The sequence below is a fragment of the Punica granatum genome, chromosome 2 (assembly GCF_007655135.1).
Source record: "Punica granatum isolate Tunisia-2019 chromosome 2, ASM765513v2, whole genome shotgun sequence".
Lineage (NCBI taxonomy): Eukaryota > Viridiplantae > Streptophyta > Magnoliopsida > Myrtales > Lythraceae > Punica > Punica granatum.
In genome coordinates this window covers 14670223-14685526 of record NC_045128.1, presented here as the reverse complement: position 1 = coordinate 14685526, position 15304 = coordinate 14670223, and the positions used below count along the sequence as shown (strand labels likewise).

General features: G+C 37.2%; 2 protein-coding genes across 2 annotated transcripts; one reads left to right on the top strand and one right to left on the bottom strand.

Moving 5' to 3' along the window:
• The first annotated feature begins 1314 nt into the window (after window positions 1–1314).
• On the top strand, window positions 1315–9000 carry LOC116195716 (phospholipid:diacylglycerol acyltransferase 1-like). Its single transcript, XM_031525028.1, has 7 exons — window positions 1315–1936; window positions 3392–3614; window positions 4470–4753; window positions 5664–5970; window positions 6669–6928; window positions 7497–7992; window positions 8470–9000. The coding sequence occupies exons 1-6, from the start codon at window positions 1443–1445 to the stop codon at window positions 7978–7980; spliced, it is 2052 nt and encodes a 683-aa protein (XP_031380888.1). The 5' UTR covers window positions 1315–1442; the 3' UTR covers window positions 7981–7992; window positions 8470–9000.
• A 319-nt stretch (window positions 9001–9319) lies between these two features.
• Window positions 9320–12208, bottom strand: LOC116195717 (39S ribosomal protein L46, mitochondrial). The gene is made up of 7 exons (XM_031525029.1): window positions 11977–12208; window positions 11656–11833; window positions 11453–11518; window positions 10929–11003; window positions 10323–10452; window positions 10115–10240; window positions 9320–9818 (listed from the first exon to the last, which is right to left on the bottom strand). The coding sequence occupies exons 2-7, from the start codon at window positions 11811–11813 to the stop codon at window positions 9675–9677; spliced, it is 699 nt and encodes a 232-aa protein (XP_031380889.1). The 5' UTR covers window positions 11814–11833; window positions 11977–12208; the 3' UTR covers window positions 9320–9674.
• Between the last annotated feature and the right edge of the window lie 3096 nt (window positions 12209–15304).

Sequence of the window (15304 nt, the reverse complement as noted above, 5' to 3'; positions counted from 1 at the left end):
GAATCAGATTAGTTCAGTCAACAAATTGAGAACATCTTGTAACCTAACAAAAAAAATTGCTATTATAATTTTTTCAACTCATTTATTTATTTTTAATTCACAATATAAGTTTAAAGTAATACTGCAACTTCCACACAGGTACATATTGCCATAGTGATATGGCATGTATTCTCTCTCATTGCGTGCTTCTTTTACAACTTCATATGAATAGAAATTTGATTACATATAGAAGGAAATTTTCTATGGCCAAACTAAACTACCTCTATTGTGTCTTGTTTCGAATCTTAAAAACAAAGAGAATAAGAAGATAATAGATAAAGGAACTCCTTAAACAGCACCTTTAGTTGTTCCTTTGGTTCGAGCAGTGCGAAATCTCTCTTATAAGAATTGAAAAGTTCACGTTGTCCAAACTTTTAGGAAAAGAAGTTTCCGTATAGATTGACTTACGGGAAAGTCTTTAGACCTCTTGTGGCATTTTCACATTTTTCACTTTCCATCGAAGGACATTAATACTAGTGATATCTTCGACATTTTCATGCCTCGATCTTGTATAATTTAATTTCTTCTTGCGTTTCGATTCCAATTACACCGAAAGAAAGAAAAAAGGAACTCCTATAATATAAGAAAGATTATCCTCATCAATCGATATTCCATAATATTCGCTTTGTTTGGATTGCGGGATTTGAAACTTTTGCCTTTCGGCGTGATGAAAGGGGGAGCACAGCAAATAAGAAAGCAAAGAAAGGAAGAAAAAAGAAAAGTTCATTATTGACTTTTTTTTTTCATTTTTGTATTATAAAACAAATTATATACTTTTCTACGACTACTATCGAATAAATATGTACTTTTTTTTTAGTATGATTTTGTTGAAGGTGCTCTCCTGTCTTTACCGTGGAAATTTCTACTGCTTTCCAAGTTTTCATTTTCTTTTCTTTTCCTATAAAAGGAGCAAGACACCGCTGATCAAAGACGAAATTCAGAATCTTTCAATTCTAGATCGGCGATCTGGGTCGGTGTAGAATAAAAAAATACGAGAAGTCACATCGAATCCGAAATATTTTGATTTGTGTCATGTGCACAAGTCATTTCCTCAATTTCATACGTTTATATTTCATATTATAAATATTTATATGTAAAGTAAATTGAAATATGACCATGATCAAACAAACCCATATAAATATAATAATATATAAAATTATAAAGAAAATATATAAATATAATAATACATATACATATACAACTACGAATTGATTTTCTCCTGATTATCAAAGACCACTCTTGTTGTTAATCTCTCTCTCAACCCCCCATTGTTGGAATCAGAGCTTAAGCTCTAAGGTCCTCCATTAATGACTTCTCCGAGCTCCTCCCCAGCCTCCCCTCCCTCCTCCTCCTCCTTACAGATCATCACTCGGTAAAAGGGTCACCCCCACTAGGGCCCCACGATGTCGTTTCTCCGGCGGAGGCGGGCCACCTCCGCCGATGCCCCCCAGCCACCGTCACCGTCGAAAGAATCCCACTCCAAGAGGGACAGACACAAGAAAGGCAGCAAAAACGATGGCAATAAACAGACCGAACAGCCGGCCCCTCCGCTGCAGCCGCCGCCTCCGCCTCCGCCGCCGCCGACGAAGAAGTGGTCGTGCATCGACGGGTGCTGCTGGTTCATCGGGTGCATATGCTCGACCTGGTGGCTGCTGCTGTTCCTCTACAATGCGATGCCGGCGTCGTTCCCTCAGTACGTGACTGAGGCGATTACGGGGCCACTGCCTGACCCGCCTGGGGTGAAGCTCCGGAAGGAGGGGCTGACAGCGAAGCACCCAGTTGTCTTCGTGCCCGGGATCGTCACCGGCGGGCTCGAGCTCTGGGAGGGCCACCATTGCGCCGATGGGCTGTTCAGGAAGCGCCTCTGGGGTGGCACCTTCGGGGAGCTCTATAAACGGTAACAATGTCCTGATTGGCTTCTTCAAAGATGTCTACTACTTCCCAAGTTACCAAATTTAAATTGATGCATTTGCTTCTTGTTGGTCATTGCGCTGTCGCTGGAAAGGTACAAGTCAGTTTGGGTGTTTCTTTATGTTTCTGGGATCGTGTCTGATGAATGATAGACAAGCTAAAGAGTTTTCTGTTCTGGTAGGGGGGGCAAGTCAGCTGATTTAGTACCATGAAGTTGGGAGTGAAATGATAAAGAAAAGCTGGCGTATTGTTTTTGGCAAAGTACGCTTTGTCAAGAAGTCCCTACCTTATTCTCCTAATGTATGTGTTTGACCAGTTCTACCCGAGCTTTAGTTGCCAGAAAAAATTTCTTTCCAAACTGCTCTCTCTCTCTTTTTCTCTCCCCTGTTTCTTTCATGGGTGGCTTTAGTGATTGCTAAAGACATAGATTGGATGACTTAACTGTGTACTGCTCTGAATGTATTGCGCTGGACATAGGACTTTTTGGAACGGCACTTGGGTGTTTGCTAATTGTGTTGTTAGTGAAATAAGTTCTTTGAGATTCTATGGGGTGATAAATGATTTTGACTCTGTGATGGTGTTGATCATTATCACACTTGGGTTAAGGCTTCATCTAGCCTTTTATTGCTTCTTTAGAGGTTCAGCATGGTTGCCACTGTCTTTATGATTGCCCATGTGGAGTCACTATGATGTAATAAATCAGTTGAAAGAGACAATTTAAGCAGGTGAAAAAGGTATGAATGGGTGGTAAAGTTGGCATTGGTCTTCGAGGTTTTTGCTTACTGTAGCGAGGCTGAGGTTCTCATTGGCAACATTTGGCACACTAGGAATGGAAACGTTGTGGATCAAAATCAGTGGAAACACTTTATAAGATATGACTTTTTTGTACAGTGATACCATTTCATTCCTTATCTATCACTTATGTCAAACAAGGCATGACAGATATGAACACGGGGGTGAGCCCCAACATGATTTATAGGGAACCTGATGGTAAATTAAAAACTCTATGTATAAATGTGCATCCTTTTTCATCTAGTTGTTTTGGCCTGAGATGGCAAAGCAGCACCAGCATTGATATGAGAATTGTTGAATTTTCTGTTGGCCTTTCTCTCTTACTTGCTTGTGAAGGAAAAATGCATGTTGCAAAAAGAAAACTACTCTGATATCACTGAAAAGAATCTGAGCTACAGTTTCTACAATAAATCTTCGAAAGGATTTAGCCGGTCACTGGTCCTGCCTTAAATAGAAACATCTTAATCCTGACTAAAACTATATAGCTTTTGTTCTTTCTCACAATAAAACTAGACAGTTGAATGACTTATTTCTCAGATATCCTCATGAGTCCTCACATGGGAAAAATGTTTTGCTTGTACTTGAAGAATTTGGTTTTATGCCTTTGCTCAGGTTGATACTGAGGTCTGTGTTCTCTTTTCTTCTACAGACCTTTGTGCTGGGTTGAGCACATGTCACTTGATAATGAGACGGGATTGGATCCTTCTGGAATAAGGGTCAGGCCTGTTTCTGGTCTTGTTGCAGCGGATTATTTTGCTCCGGGTTATTTTGTCTGGGCGGTCTTGATTGCAAATTTGGCCAGACTAGGATATGAGGAGAAGACTATGTACATGGCTGCATATGACTGGAGACTGTCCTTTCAGAACAATGAGGTATGTTCCGGGAGAATATAACCTGTTGCACGTTCAACTAAGAGCTTGTCGCTAGTCTTATTGGTGCGACTGAGCTGAGGTGGCCTAAGCATTTTCAGCGCCTTTAGCTAGCTTAACTCATGAAAACTTGAGCTAGAGTTCGATTGAATACCTTCTTTTAGGTCAAATCCATACTTCACAATCTCAAGGTCACTTGACTCACCTCTATCCATTTTGTGATCTGTGGAAGATATGAAGCTCACGCTTATATATATTAAATAACTCAGAAATGGTGTATATATTAAATAGATTTGAAAAGTTTGAAATGTAGTAATACATGTAGGAGAAGCTTATATCAGGCTCAAGAACCTCTTATCCTGAGTCCTGCTGAGTTTGAGTACAGCATAAGCTTCAAAAGATTGACTTTCTCAGAATTTGAGCAATTGCCGTTTAAGCTTGAACGGCTCGAAGTCTTGATAGGCTCGAGCTCATTCTAGTAATTCGACCCAATTTTCTTTATTTCTTCTATTGAAGGGTGAAGCACAATCTTGTTAAGCTTGAGAATGTTGGAGCTAGAAGTTTTTTGAAGCTTGGAATTCTTAAAACTGTGGTATCTCTGCAAGATCTGAGAATTAATCACATAAGGGAGAAGCTTGATCTGTCTCATGAGTCTTTAATTAGCTTGGCTTGATCAGCTTAAAAGCTGGCTCAAGCTTGAAAAGATCAAGTTAATTTCAACCAGTCATGCAGCCAAATCTGAGGAGCTTGTTTGCGTCTGTAGCCTGTCTAGTAATAAAAGAACTTCATAATTATTTTTTGTTGGTTGGTCTCACGTATTTTTTTCTTTCTGATCTATTCATTGATCAAATCCATCAGGTCAGAGACCAGACACTCAGCAGGATAAAGAGCAACATAGAGGTCATGGTGGCTACAAATGGTGGTAGAAAGGTGGTTGTAATACCACACTCGATGGGTGTTCTTTACTTTCTACATTTCATGAAGTGGGTTGAAGCTCCAACTCCTATGGGCGGAGGAGGTGGACCCGACTGGTGCGCAAAACACATAAAGGCAGTTATGAATATTGGTGGGCCATTTTTAGGTGTTCCAAAAGCAGTTGCAGGACTCTTTTCTATTGAAGCAAAAGATATAGCTGTTGCCCGGTAATTTTCAGACTCTGAATGGTAGCAGAAGTTATTGCCATCTTTATTGACCTGACTGGTTTTTGTATTCTATGTATCTGGTTTGTTATGTCGTTTGAAATCTTGACATGCAATGCAGCGAGTTTGCAGGGTTTTCTGTCCACTTTTCCTCACTTTTCTACTTTTTGCAATGTGATAATAGTACTTATTTAAGATTACTTTTCTCTATCAAATATGTAGAGGTTCAGATACTGAGAATTCCTCCTTGAAGCAATAGCCTTCTAACATATAATTCAGTAGCTAGTAAATGTGTAAATTCCTGTTCTTTTACCGTAAAATTATTATCATTTCAACTTTTCGGGCTTCAGTTGAGCAGAATGGGGCGTGTTCTGCTTGCTTGTCCCCACTGTGTTCAATAAATGTTCGTAAGATAGTAAAAATGGTCTAGTTTTCAATTCTCGGAAAAAAATTATTTCCACTTTTTCTTTTCTTCTCATCTTGAAAGTCAAAGAAAATAATACTGGTTAGATTTCATTCCCTGAGATGCTGTTATAATTCCAGATGTCTTGTAAAGTGCAACTGAAGAATTGTTAGCTAATGGTCCATCTCAAAGCATGGAATTAAGGTCAGATAGGCTCCAGACTATCACATAGGTTTTCCCATTACATTGCAACTCTAGATATTTTCTCCTCATTTATTGATGTTTTTGGGGAAAATGAAGAACTGAAAACTTCCTGCGGGTACTCTGGAATTGAACTGATCAATTTGCCCCGTGGAATGGTACATCTGGGAACAGATCCCCCTCTGAATTTAAACACGTTAAAGACAATCTTCGATATGCTCTACTTATTCCACTTCTTGGTTCGTGTCTGATACGATAAACAAGAGAACTATATTTTGACTAGTAATGAAATTCTCATATTGTATTCAGGTCGTTTGCCCCAGGTGTATTGGACAAGGACGTCTTTGGGCTTCAGACTCTACAGCATATGATGAGGATGACCCGAACTTGGGATTCAACCATGTCAATGATACCGAAAGGCGGTGACACTATTTGGGGTGGCCTTGATTGGTCACCTGAAGGATTCGCCAGCTGTAGCTCAAAAAGGTCAAAGAATAACTATGGTAACAGCACTAAAGGTCACCAACGTAAGAAGGTGAATTACGGGAGGCTAATATCGTTCGGGAAAGATATAGCTGAAACCCATTCCTCAATGATTAAGAGGACAGATTTCAGGGTACTGCTTCTCCTTTCATTTTCTTGAAGCTTTTCTAATGGCAACTGTGAACTTCTTTGTAAATGCGAGCTTTCTGAAAACTTGTTCTGATGCCTTCGTACTAAATTTACGGGATAATACTAAAACTATTCCTTAACAGTTATAGAAACTTCTGTTCGACTAGAATCTTCTATTAACTTATTCGGTTCTTGTCCTTTTTCCACCATAGTACCAAATTTGATATTAAATCATATGTTTTTTTTGGTAAGATTGCTTGCTATGGACTAAAAGCTGCTATCTGAGATGTTAAATGCCTTTTCAAAATATCCTAAAATGAGTTATTTCCACTTACTTTCAAAGTTATTCCATGATGTGGGTATTCTCAACTCTTCGCACCTGTATTTCTATGCTATGCCATCCTCATGGCATTTAATATTGCATTGGAAATGTTTAATTATCCTCTGAATGACCTTTTCTGAGAAACCTGCGTCATAAGCCCTTAACATCCACTTGCTTCTGACGATAGTTAGTAGGGAACCCCGTTGGTACTCTTGGATATCTGTTGGGATAAAGAAGTGGAATGGGAAAGGAAAGTCATATTTGTGTATAATACTGTTATTGAGTTATGAGATATCTCTCTTCCTATATAAAAGAATCATATATCTAATATATGAAAACCTCCTTTTCAATGCCTTCTTAATTGGTGTTTGCCTTTGTAGGGTGAATTCAAGGGCCATAACCTCTTAAATACGACCAACTGTGATGTTTGGACAGAGTACCATGATATGGGAGTACAGGGTGTAAAAGCAATCTCGGACTACAAGATGTACACTGCAGGTTCAATATTGGACCTTCTGCACTTTGTTGCCCCAAAGATGATGAAGCGTGGGAGCGCCCATTTTTCATATGGAATTGCCGATAATTTAGACGACCCAAAGTATCAACACTACCGATATTGGTCGAATCCATTGGAAACCAAGTGAGAATCTGACCCTTTTAAACTTTTTATCCATTACACTTTTTCATCTCTCTGCTTTTGAATTTGGTTTTGCACAAAGTGTTTTGTGATAATGGCCATGGAGCGATCAAGTTATTAAAGCATACACTTGAAAATCAGACAGATCAACCACTTGAATGTGCTCAATTCCTTTCTGGTCCATAACATGCCAATTTCTGCTCAGGATTGGCTGGTTCTTAGGTTGGACCATTTTCCCTGAAAAATAACAAATTATTCTGACATGGTTAAATTCCTGTCAATAACTACTGACATAATTAAATTCTTTAATGCATGGTTTGGCCAATTAAATGGCTGGTCCAATTTTGAAACCATGGGTTGAGTGTATGGAGGCATTCCAATGTCTCAGGTCTTACTTTCAACACCCTTCTTGTGGTATGGCCGTCCAGATGGGTCTTGTGATGACACCAGTGTTTATGATCCTTGAGATTATGGTATTCATGAGCAGTTAGTCGAATAAGTCCCCTGGTTTAAGGTTAGAAAAGACAATTGTGCCAATTCTGACCGTTCGCTACTCATTTGCTTTTTGCAGGTTACCAAATGCTCCGGATATGGAGATATATTCTATGTACGGAGTCGGGATACCCACAGAACGAGCGTATGTATACAAGCTAACCCCCCCTTCCGAATGCTACATTCCTTTTCAGATAGACAGCTCTGCGGATGGTTCAGGTGACGATTCTTGTCTACAAGGTGGAGTTTTCTCAATCAATGGGGACGAGACTGTTCCCGTCTTGAGTGCAGGCTTTATGTGTGCGAAAGGGTGGAGGGGGAAAACTCGATTCAACCCCTCGGGGATAAGGACTTTGATAAGGGAGTATGACCATGCCCCACCCGCTAACCTGTTGGAGGGCCGGGGAACCCAGAGTGGGGCACATGTGGACATCTTGGGCAACTTTGCATTGATTGAGGATATCTTAAGGGTGGCTGCCGGGGCCACGGGAGATGACTTGGCGGGAGATCGGGTCTACTCAGATATCTTCAAGTGGTCTGAGAGGATTGACTTGCCACTCTAGAAGATCTATTACGTGAGTAAAACCCTTCTCTTAGTCCGTAAGATTGTGTGCACCATTAATATGCATTATCGTTATACAGGTACAAAGGTCGAGTTTAGATGACTGCCATTGGATTCTCATATTTTCAATTCTTATTGAAGACGAAGAAAATAAAGAGAAAATATGTTAAATTGCATTTCTAAGGTCGAACCAACGAGTTCTCTACCTTGGTCATAAAAGGAAAAGGCGGAAATAGAGGACAAGGATGAACAAACCACTCTTAGAGTTTGAAATAAAATCATGATTACAGGTGAAAAATTAGCAGATATAAAGCTCAACCGAGATGAGGAAATGTTTGAGTTACCTATAGAAAATCTGTGTTATCTCAAGGGTTATTGGTGTTTCTTCAAGGCCTTGTTAATGGATCATCTATTATTCTAATTATTTTTTATACTATTGTATTTCTTTGGTGTTATTTAAGGCTAAATTTCGTCCCATGTATCTTTCCAGGTGACAATGTAGTCCATGTCTCCATTCTTGGGCAAAACGACAATCCGAACCGGCTCTCATAGTTCCCCATAGCCAATAGTTGGGAAGCAGCAAGTCCAAACCTATACAGCCGACCAGTCATTCCAGAAAAATGAAAGGGTAGGGTTGAGGATTTTCTCGTGGCATTCGCTGAAACTAAACAGCTTCACTGTCTTGGAAAACGCTCAAACAGCTAGGAGGAAGAATCGATATCTCACTGTTGCGCGACGGTAGGCTTCCCGTCTCCTCTGTGGGTTATATCGACTTCTGTAAGATACACGTGGTTTCCCACCTTCCCGGGATTCTGGGCGATTGGTCAATCAATTTATTTGATTAATTTGTCCATGAAATTTTGTATTAGAACTGTAAATTCTGTTATAACCGCGGGTTCTATAAATTTTTCGTCCTGTTTTATCAATTCTCCAGAACTGGGTAAGCAAGCAATTGATATCCCTGTTGTGCTGCACTCCTACAGATACAAAACAATTGAATAGCAGTGGAATTTCCATTGAAGTTCCAAGATTCTTTCTTCTTCTTTTTTTCAGAAAATTGCGATAATTTAGGAAACTTCTCCCAATCCGATGATGGGACCTCTATGACCATCCCTTATTTTCCCGTATCCTACTGTCACAGAACCTCTGGGACCATCCCTTTACGGATAGGAAAATGTTCCTCACATTTGATAGTTTTGCTGTTAATGCTATTTTTATCCGATGATTTGCTCAAGGTTATCACCGAATTTTGTCGTAGTTGGCAGGGGGGTCTGTAAAATTAAAAAGGTTCACTGTGTAACTTATGTAAAGCACAAAGGCCACCGCGGGCATTGCATGCGGATAAATGGAAATATAACTCGCTTAAAAAAGATAAGAAGGTCACGGTGTCAGAGAAACAGAGCTCCGCATCAACTGTTGTCAATTGCAGTGAGTAGGTCTCAAACGACCATCTTGTGTTGATCAAATGCTAGCCTCTATAGCAGGCAAAATTGTCCTCCGACCATTCCCACCTAAGACTATTATTCTCTATCTGACAGGTCTTTCCTACCCAGCAAGAAAAGACAGGAGGTCTTTTCCTCAGATAGTCACTGTCAGTGATAACTCTGGTCGTGCAAAAAGAACAAGCACATGAGCTGAGAGAATGTTTGGCAAGGGAACCCTCTGACACCCATAGTTTTAAGATGAGGAGCCGCCTCAGCTGATTATCATCTTGTTAAGATATTCGGCTTGCTCAGGAAAATACTCCAATAATTCATCCTTTGTGACCCAGACGAAATCTTTACACTTCCCGACGTTGAATTTGGTCGTTGCAATTACTTGGGACTTGAAGAAGAATCTCTGAAAAGAATGAAGATAATGAAACTAAGCAGAAAGGCAGAGAATATTACCAATAGTTCAATTGAAGGAAAACTTAAATAGTGGGTAAACAGGCTTTTATTAACCAGGGATTTGGTCAGTACCATAGCAGTAACTGCAAAATGAGTTTATAGAAGTATGGCAAGATTCAAGCAGGGCATAATCCCAAAAATGATCCATTGCCATTTCATGAAAGTGTGCAAAACTGAAGCATGATTTTGTTGATATCACAGCGTGGCGAAATATTACTCATGACAATGTTTTCCATGGCATCGTACCTTAAATGGTGAAAGGTCTTTTACATCTTCCTTTGGCTGTATAACCATATGACCCATGGGAGCGTTTCCAACAAAATATGTGTGGGAAAGATCTCCTAGAACATTGTGTAAGGCAGACTCTGCACACTGCAAGAATTGGGAATTCAACAGGCTGGAGGAAGAATAATGCAAAAGAGAAATCACAGGCAACACAAGTAGAAATAATCACCTTTCGCAATGTCTCGTCGGATTCATAAACTTTTTCAGGGAAATGCCAGACAGGGTCTTCAGTAGGAGCCCCATAAGCATTACCATAGAGAAGGAGATACAGCCTTCTGTCAAGAGCTCTCTCAAGAGACCTACATAATTTAAGTAGAAGAGCTCTAAGAGTGCAAAAGAAATCCTGAAACTTGCAGTTTTTGACAATAAGTAAAGACATTTCTTGCCATCCTACATGCCTTAAACGTGACTAACATGAAAATACTCAAAAGAAAAAAAAGGCAATCTTAGAGCAATGAGCCCAGTGAAGGAATAGGAAACATGATGGTGCTCAGCGAGCATCCATATTTTGCCTTAGGCAACCACAAGTGATAAGTCTACCTATTCTATGAAGGACTTCATGAAATGTAAAGAGAGATCAGATCTTAACTACAAAATGCAAATGAAAATTGGGGGTACAAAGGCAAAATAAGTATAAATTAGCTGAACCCAAGTTGAAAATAGCCCACCAAGTGTGGTTGCCAATGAGAAGTTTTAATTCAAAGGAACAATCAGGTCATAAGGCTCTCAATAACTAAACAAAGGAAAATATGCATCATTAAAGAATAAACCATACTTTCTATCATTTGTCTTGTCAGCTTCGGTAATCCGTGGAGCTGGTACATAGTCAAACTGGTATTCACCTTTCCCCCTATTCAAAAGTTCACCGACACATTAAGGTTAGACTGGATATAAATTACACAGAATTACAAAACAAATACTGGACCTGTAAAACCAACCAGTAAAACATATTGGCTAGTTTGCAGATGTGAATAGCATCAAGTTATGACAATGAAAACTAGAGAACCAAGACACATAAGCTTTAACTTGAAAGGCTTGGCATAGTGTGGAATCAAATAACTGAGGTGCAGATCCTCGGGAATATGTATTACCCGATTTAGAGTGCATGAACAGAAAACTATTCATATATGTGGTAGTGAATGAACAGAATAAACAGTTCCATGACTCACCCACCCTAAGAACATGGAACCAATTATCTCGTAGTCAGGATCCCACAATCAACAATGACTGCTTGTATTGGAGCTAATGGTTCCAGACAAATATCTATATATTCAGCCAGCACACGCGATAAAAACATACCTCGTACTGGACTTATTGAGAAATTCATCTGGATATTTCCTCCGATATTGCTGCTGCCAACGAAACCTGAGGCGCACATAGCAATGTAAAGCGATGCACTCGAAAGTCCCAGGATCATCTTAACTATGACTCGGCAATAACTTACTAAAGCCAAATTCTAAATCACTCATAATTTCAAATTTAATTGGAAGCTATGAACTCACGAGAACTCCTGAAATGCGTAGACCACCGGGTCGATTTTAGGAATGACGACAGGCAACCTCTCGAACAGGACGGAAGTAACAATCTTCTCCGGCTTCGTGCAGAAGCCCCTCTTGGCTGATGCCAGATGGGGAGTTAGGGATGTCAATGCCCTTCGCATTCTGGAAATCCTACTTCACACTGCCCATGAAAAGCCATTTACAGCTATATGCAATCAGTCAACACTTCCTTTCGTTCTTCGCATGTTCCGTGAGGTTGTTCTTCTAATCGTGCTTGCCGAACTAACTGGAGATAGCAGAGTAAAGGGGGAGTGAAGATATTACCTGGGAGGGGAGGGGAGGAGCCTAGAGGGAGAAGGATGAGGGGAGCGGAAGAGGTGGGGAATTTGCAGATCTCCTTGTCGTGAAGAGGGAGACAGTGGCACCGGAGAGGCGGCGCCGACGAGCCTCGTAGTTCAAGGAGGGGCGGGACGGGAGGGAGGCTCAGGCACCGACCCGCAGAGGCGGAGCGACGGGGGTGGGGGCAGAGAGCTCAGGTTAGTGATAGTATAGGGTTTCTCCTGAAATGCTGAGGAAGAAAATAATAATAATAACAAGGGTAAAAAAAAAATCACATTTTAATAATTAACTTAAAAATGTATAAATTTTCGATTTGATAATAATTCTAGCAAGTCAAATTTTCTATTAATTTGAACGAAATCAAGGTTATAGAGAGCCCTGACGATCACAATCAAAGGAATACCAAATTGGAGATTCTCCCAATTGCGTCGAGCGGAGTCACGACCCCAACCATCACCATCCAATTGGGATCGTCGACGTCCTCCCCCATGGGGTCACTTGTGCTCTCTATGGCTTCTATTTCATCTAAATTAACAAAAAATTTGATGTCGTGCTATAATTATTATCAAATCGAAAATTTGTGCGTAGGTTAAGAAAAAAAGTTCGTACTAAAATTATTAAAATGTGAAAAGTCTGTGCATTTTTTGTTTATTAGCCCTAATAATAATAATAATAATAATAATAATATATATAGGCAAGATATGAGGTTGGCCCGGCTAGATAGCATCAGAATGCTTCGTTTCTGAATGAAATTTTCAAATTTATCATATACTTTTAAAATGATCTAAAATATCTCAGGGTTTACATTTTCCGTTAATTAAACGTAAGTAGGATCCAAATCTATTCCATGATTTTAATTTTTTCTCAAATATATCATGTGGTTTTAATTTTTTTTCTCAAATCTATCCCGGATAAAAATGCCATAGTGGCAAGACTGTTAAATGTTGACGGAGATATAATAGCGGGATAGATTTGAAAAAAATCTAAATCATGGGATATTTTATATCATTTTAAAAGCATATGATATATTTGAAACCATTAGATATATGAGGTAATATATTATTAGATATTCATACATAACAGAGACATATTAATATATGGTTATGTAGACAACTTTTAGTATATATAATAAGAAAATGTATATATGAATTATATTGTTTTATAGATATTTATTTATTAAAAAAGATCAAATAATATTCTATAGATATATATATATATATGGAAATTTCTAGATTTTTGAATTTATATTTTCTGAATTAATTTTAATAAAAATAGTTTTTAAAGATATCACATCATAAAATTCAATTTTTTTATTCCTTTAATTTTTATAATCTGCATAACATAATGTATTTGCATAAATGAGAGGATTTATTATATGTATAAATATAATTTAATAATCTCAATTTTTAATATATAAATTAATATTTCATAAATAAAACATAAAAATAAGTATATATATTAGTATATATTCACACATAATATAAAATACGTTAATATATAGTTATGTGGACAATCTTTAGTATATATAGTAAGAAAAGGTATATATGAATTATGTGTTTTTGCATATATCTATTTTAAAAATAGATTAGATAATATTTATAGATATAAATGATATTTTCTTTTCAAAAAATAAATCAGATTTGTTCACCCGAAAAAAGAAACCAAATCAGATTATATATATATATATATATATTGTATGATAATTATAAATACGAATTATCATACACATATATAGGTCTCAAAGAATACGTTTACAACTAGATACGGGCTCTTGAAACTATGTTTCTCTCTGGATGCAAGTGACTTGATTAAATTTATTCTTTGATTTTTCTCTCATTTTTATAGAAATTTTTCATTCTTTTATTTTTTTTTGATTCTTTGCTTTTTTCATATTCTTTTCCAAAATTGATGATATGAGTTTCATCTCTCGAAAGGTATTATTACTCTATATGCAAGCTCTCATAATGTAATTTCTCCTACCACTAAACGCGAAGGTTGTTTGTTTGTTTTAGGGCAAATTAAAAAAAAAACCCAAATTTTGTAAAAAGTCTCAGTTTTGTCCTAAATTTTGTTTTGTAACAAAAAAACCATAAGTTTTCTAAAATGTCTAAAAAATGACATCCGTTATAATTTCCGTCAATTTTTGCTGCTGATGGTGGGTTCCTTTAACAGTCTACGTAGGTCACACGTAGGCAAAAATTGACGGAAATTATAACGGATGTCATTTTTGAGACATTTTAGAAAACTTATGGTTTTTTCTGTTACAAAACAAAATTTAGGACAAAATTGAGACATTTTACAAAACTTGAGTTTTTTTTTTGTAATTTACCCTTTGTTTTATTTTTTTTTTCGCTTTTGATTCTCCAAGCAATTTTTCTTTTTTATTTTTAATTATATTTTTTAAAAAATTGGTGAAATTTTTCCGTGCAACGCACGAGATTCATGATTAGGAATAATAATAACAATACCAATAATAACAATAACAATAATAATGATGATAATGACAATAATAATAATAATAATAATAATAATAATGCTATATTTAGCAAAATAAATTAAATTAATAGCAATCATTACAATGAGGTATAATTAGTCATTTAGCCCATGCATTGTGCATATTCTTTTGCTATTTTTATTTTATATTGATATTATTGTATTTTTTGGGACTTCATGATAAAAAAATAAAATAAATAATCTCTTCAAAAAATATCTAATATATAAACACACTGTGAATATTCAGAAAAATTAATTATAAAAATGTGAAAAATCAAAGTACATATTAATGTACAGGGCTGCGAAGGGTTAATTGTCCAGGAGTTAAGAATTACGAACATAAGTTACTCATCAATAGAATGGAGTGCTCTTGTGAACTATCGTGAATGTAGTCTAAATTACATAATATATAAATTATCATTTTACGTAAATAAGTATTCATTTTAACTCTTGTTTTCTCCTAGGAAATCACCCACTCTCTTTTCCATGGGCACCACCCATCCTTTTTCCCTATTGTTTTTTACTTAACAATTTTAGATAATATAAATAATATATCTCAGACATAATGTCCATATTTTCATAATTAATATATTTGAAAAACTTTTGTAATTAAAAATTGTGAATTAATTATTAGATTAATATATTGAAAGATATAATGAATATACTCAAAGTGCATTACAAAATGTGGCGCGTAGTGCGAGCTCTCGTAATTATGACAATAAAAATAATGTCAATTCTTTTTATTCTTTGATAGAAAATTACTAAACTGATCTCAAAATTCGATTTTTTTAAGAGCACAAAATTATATAAAAAGTAATTT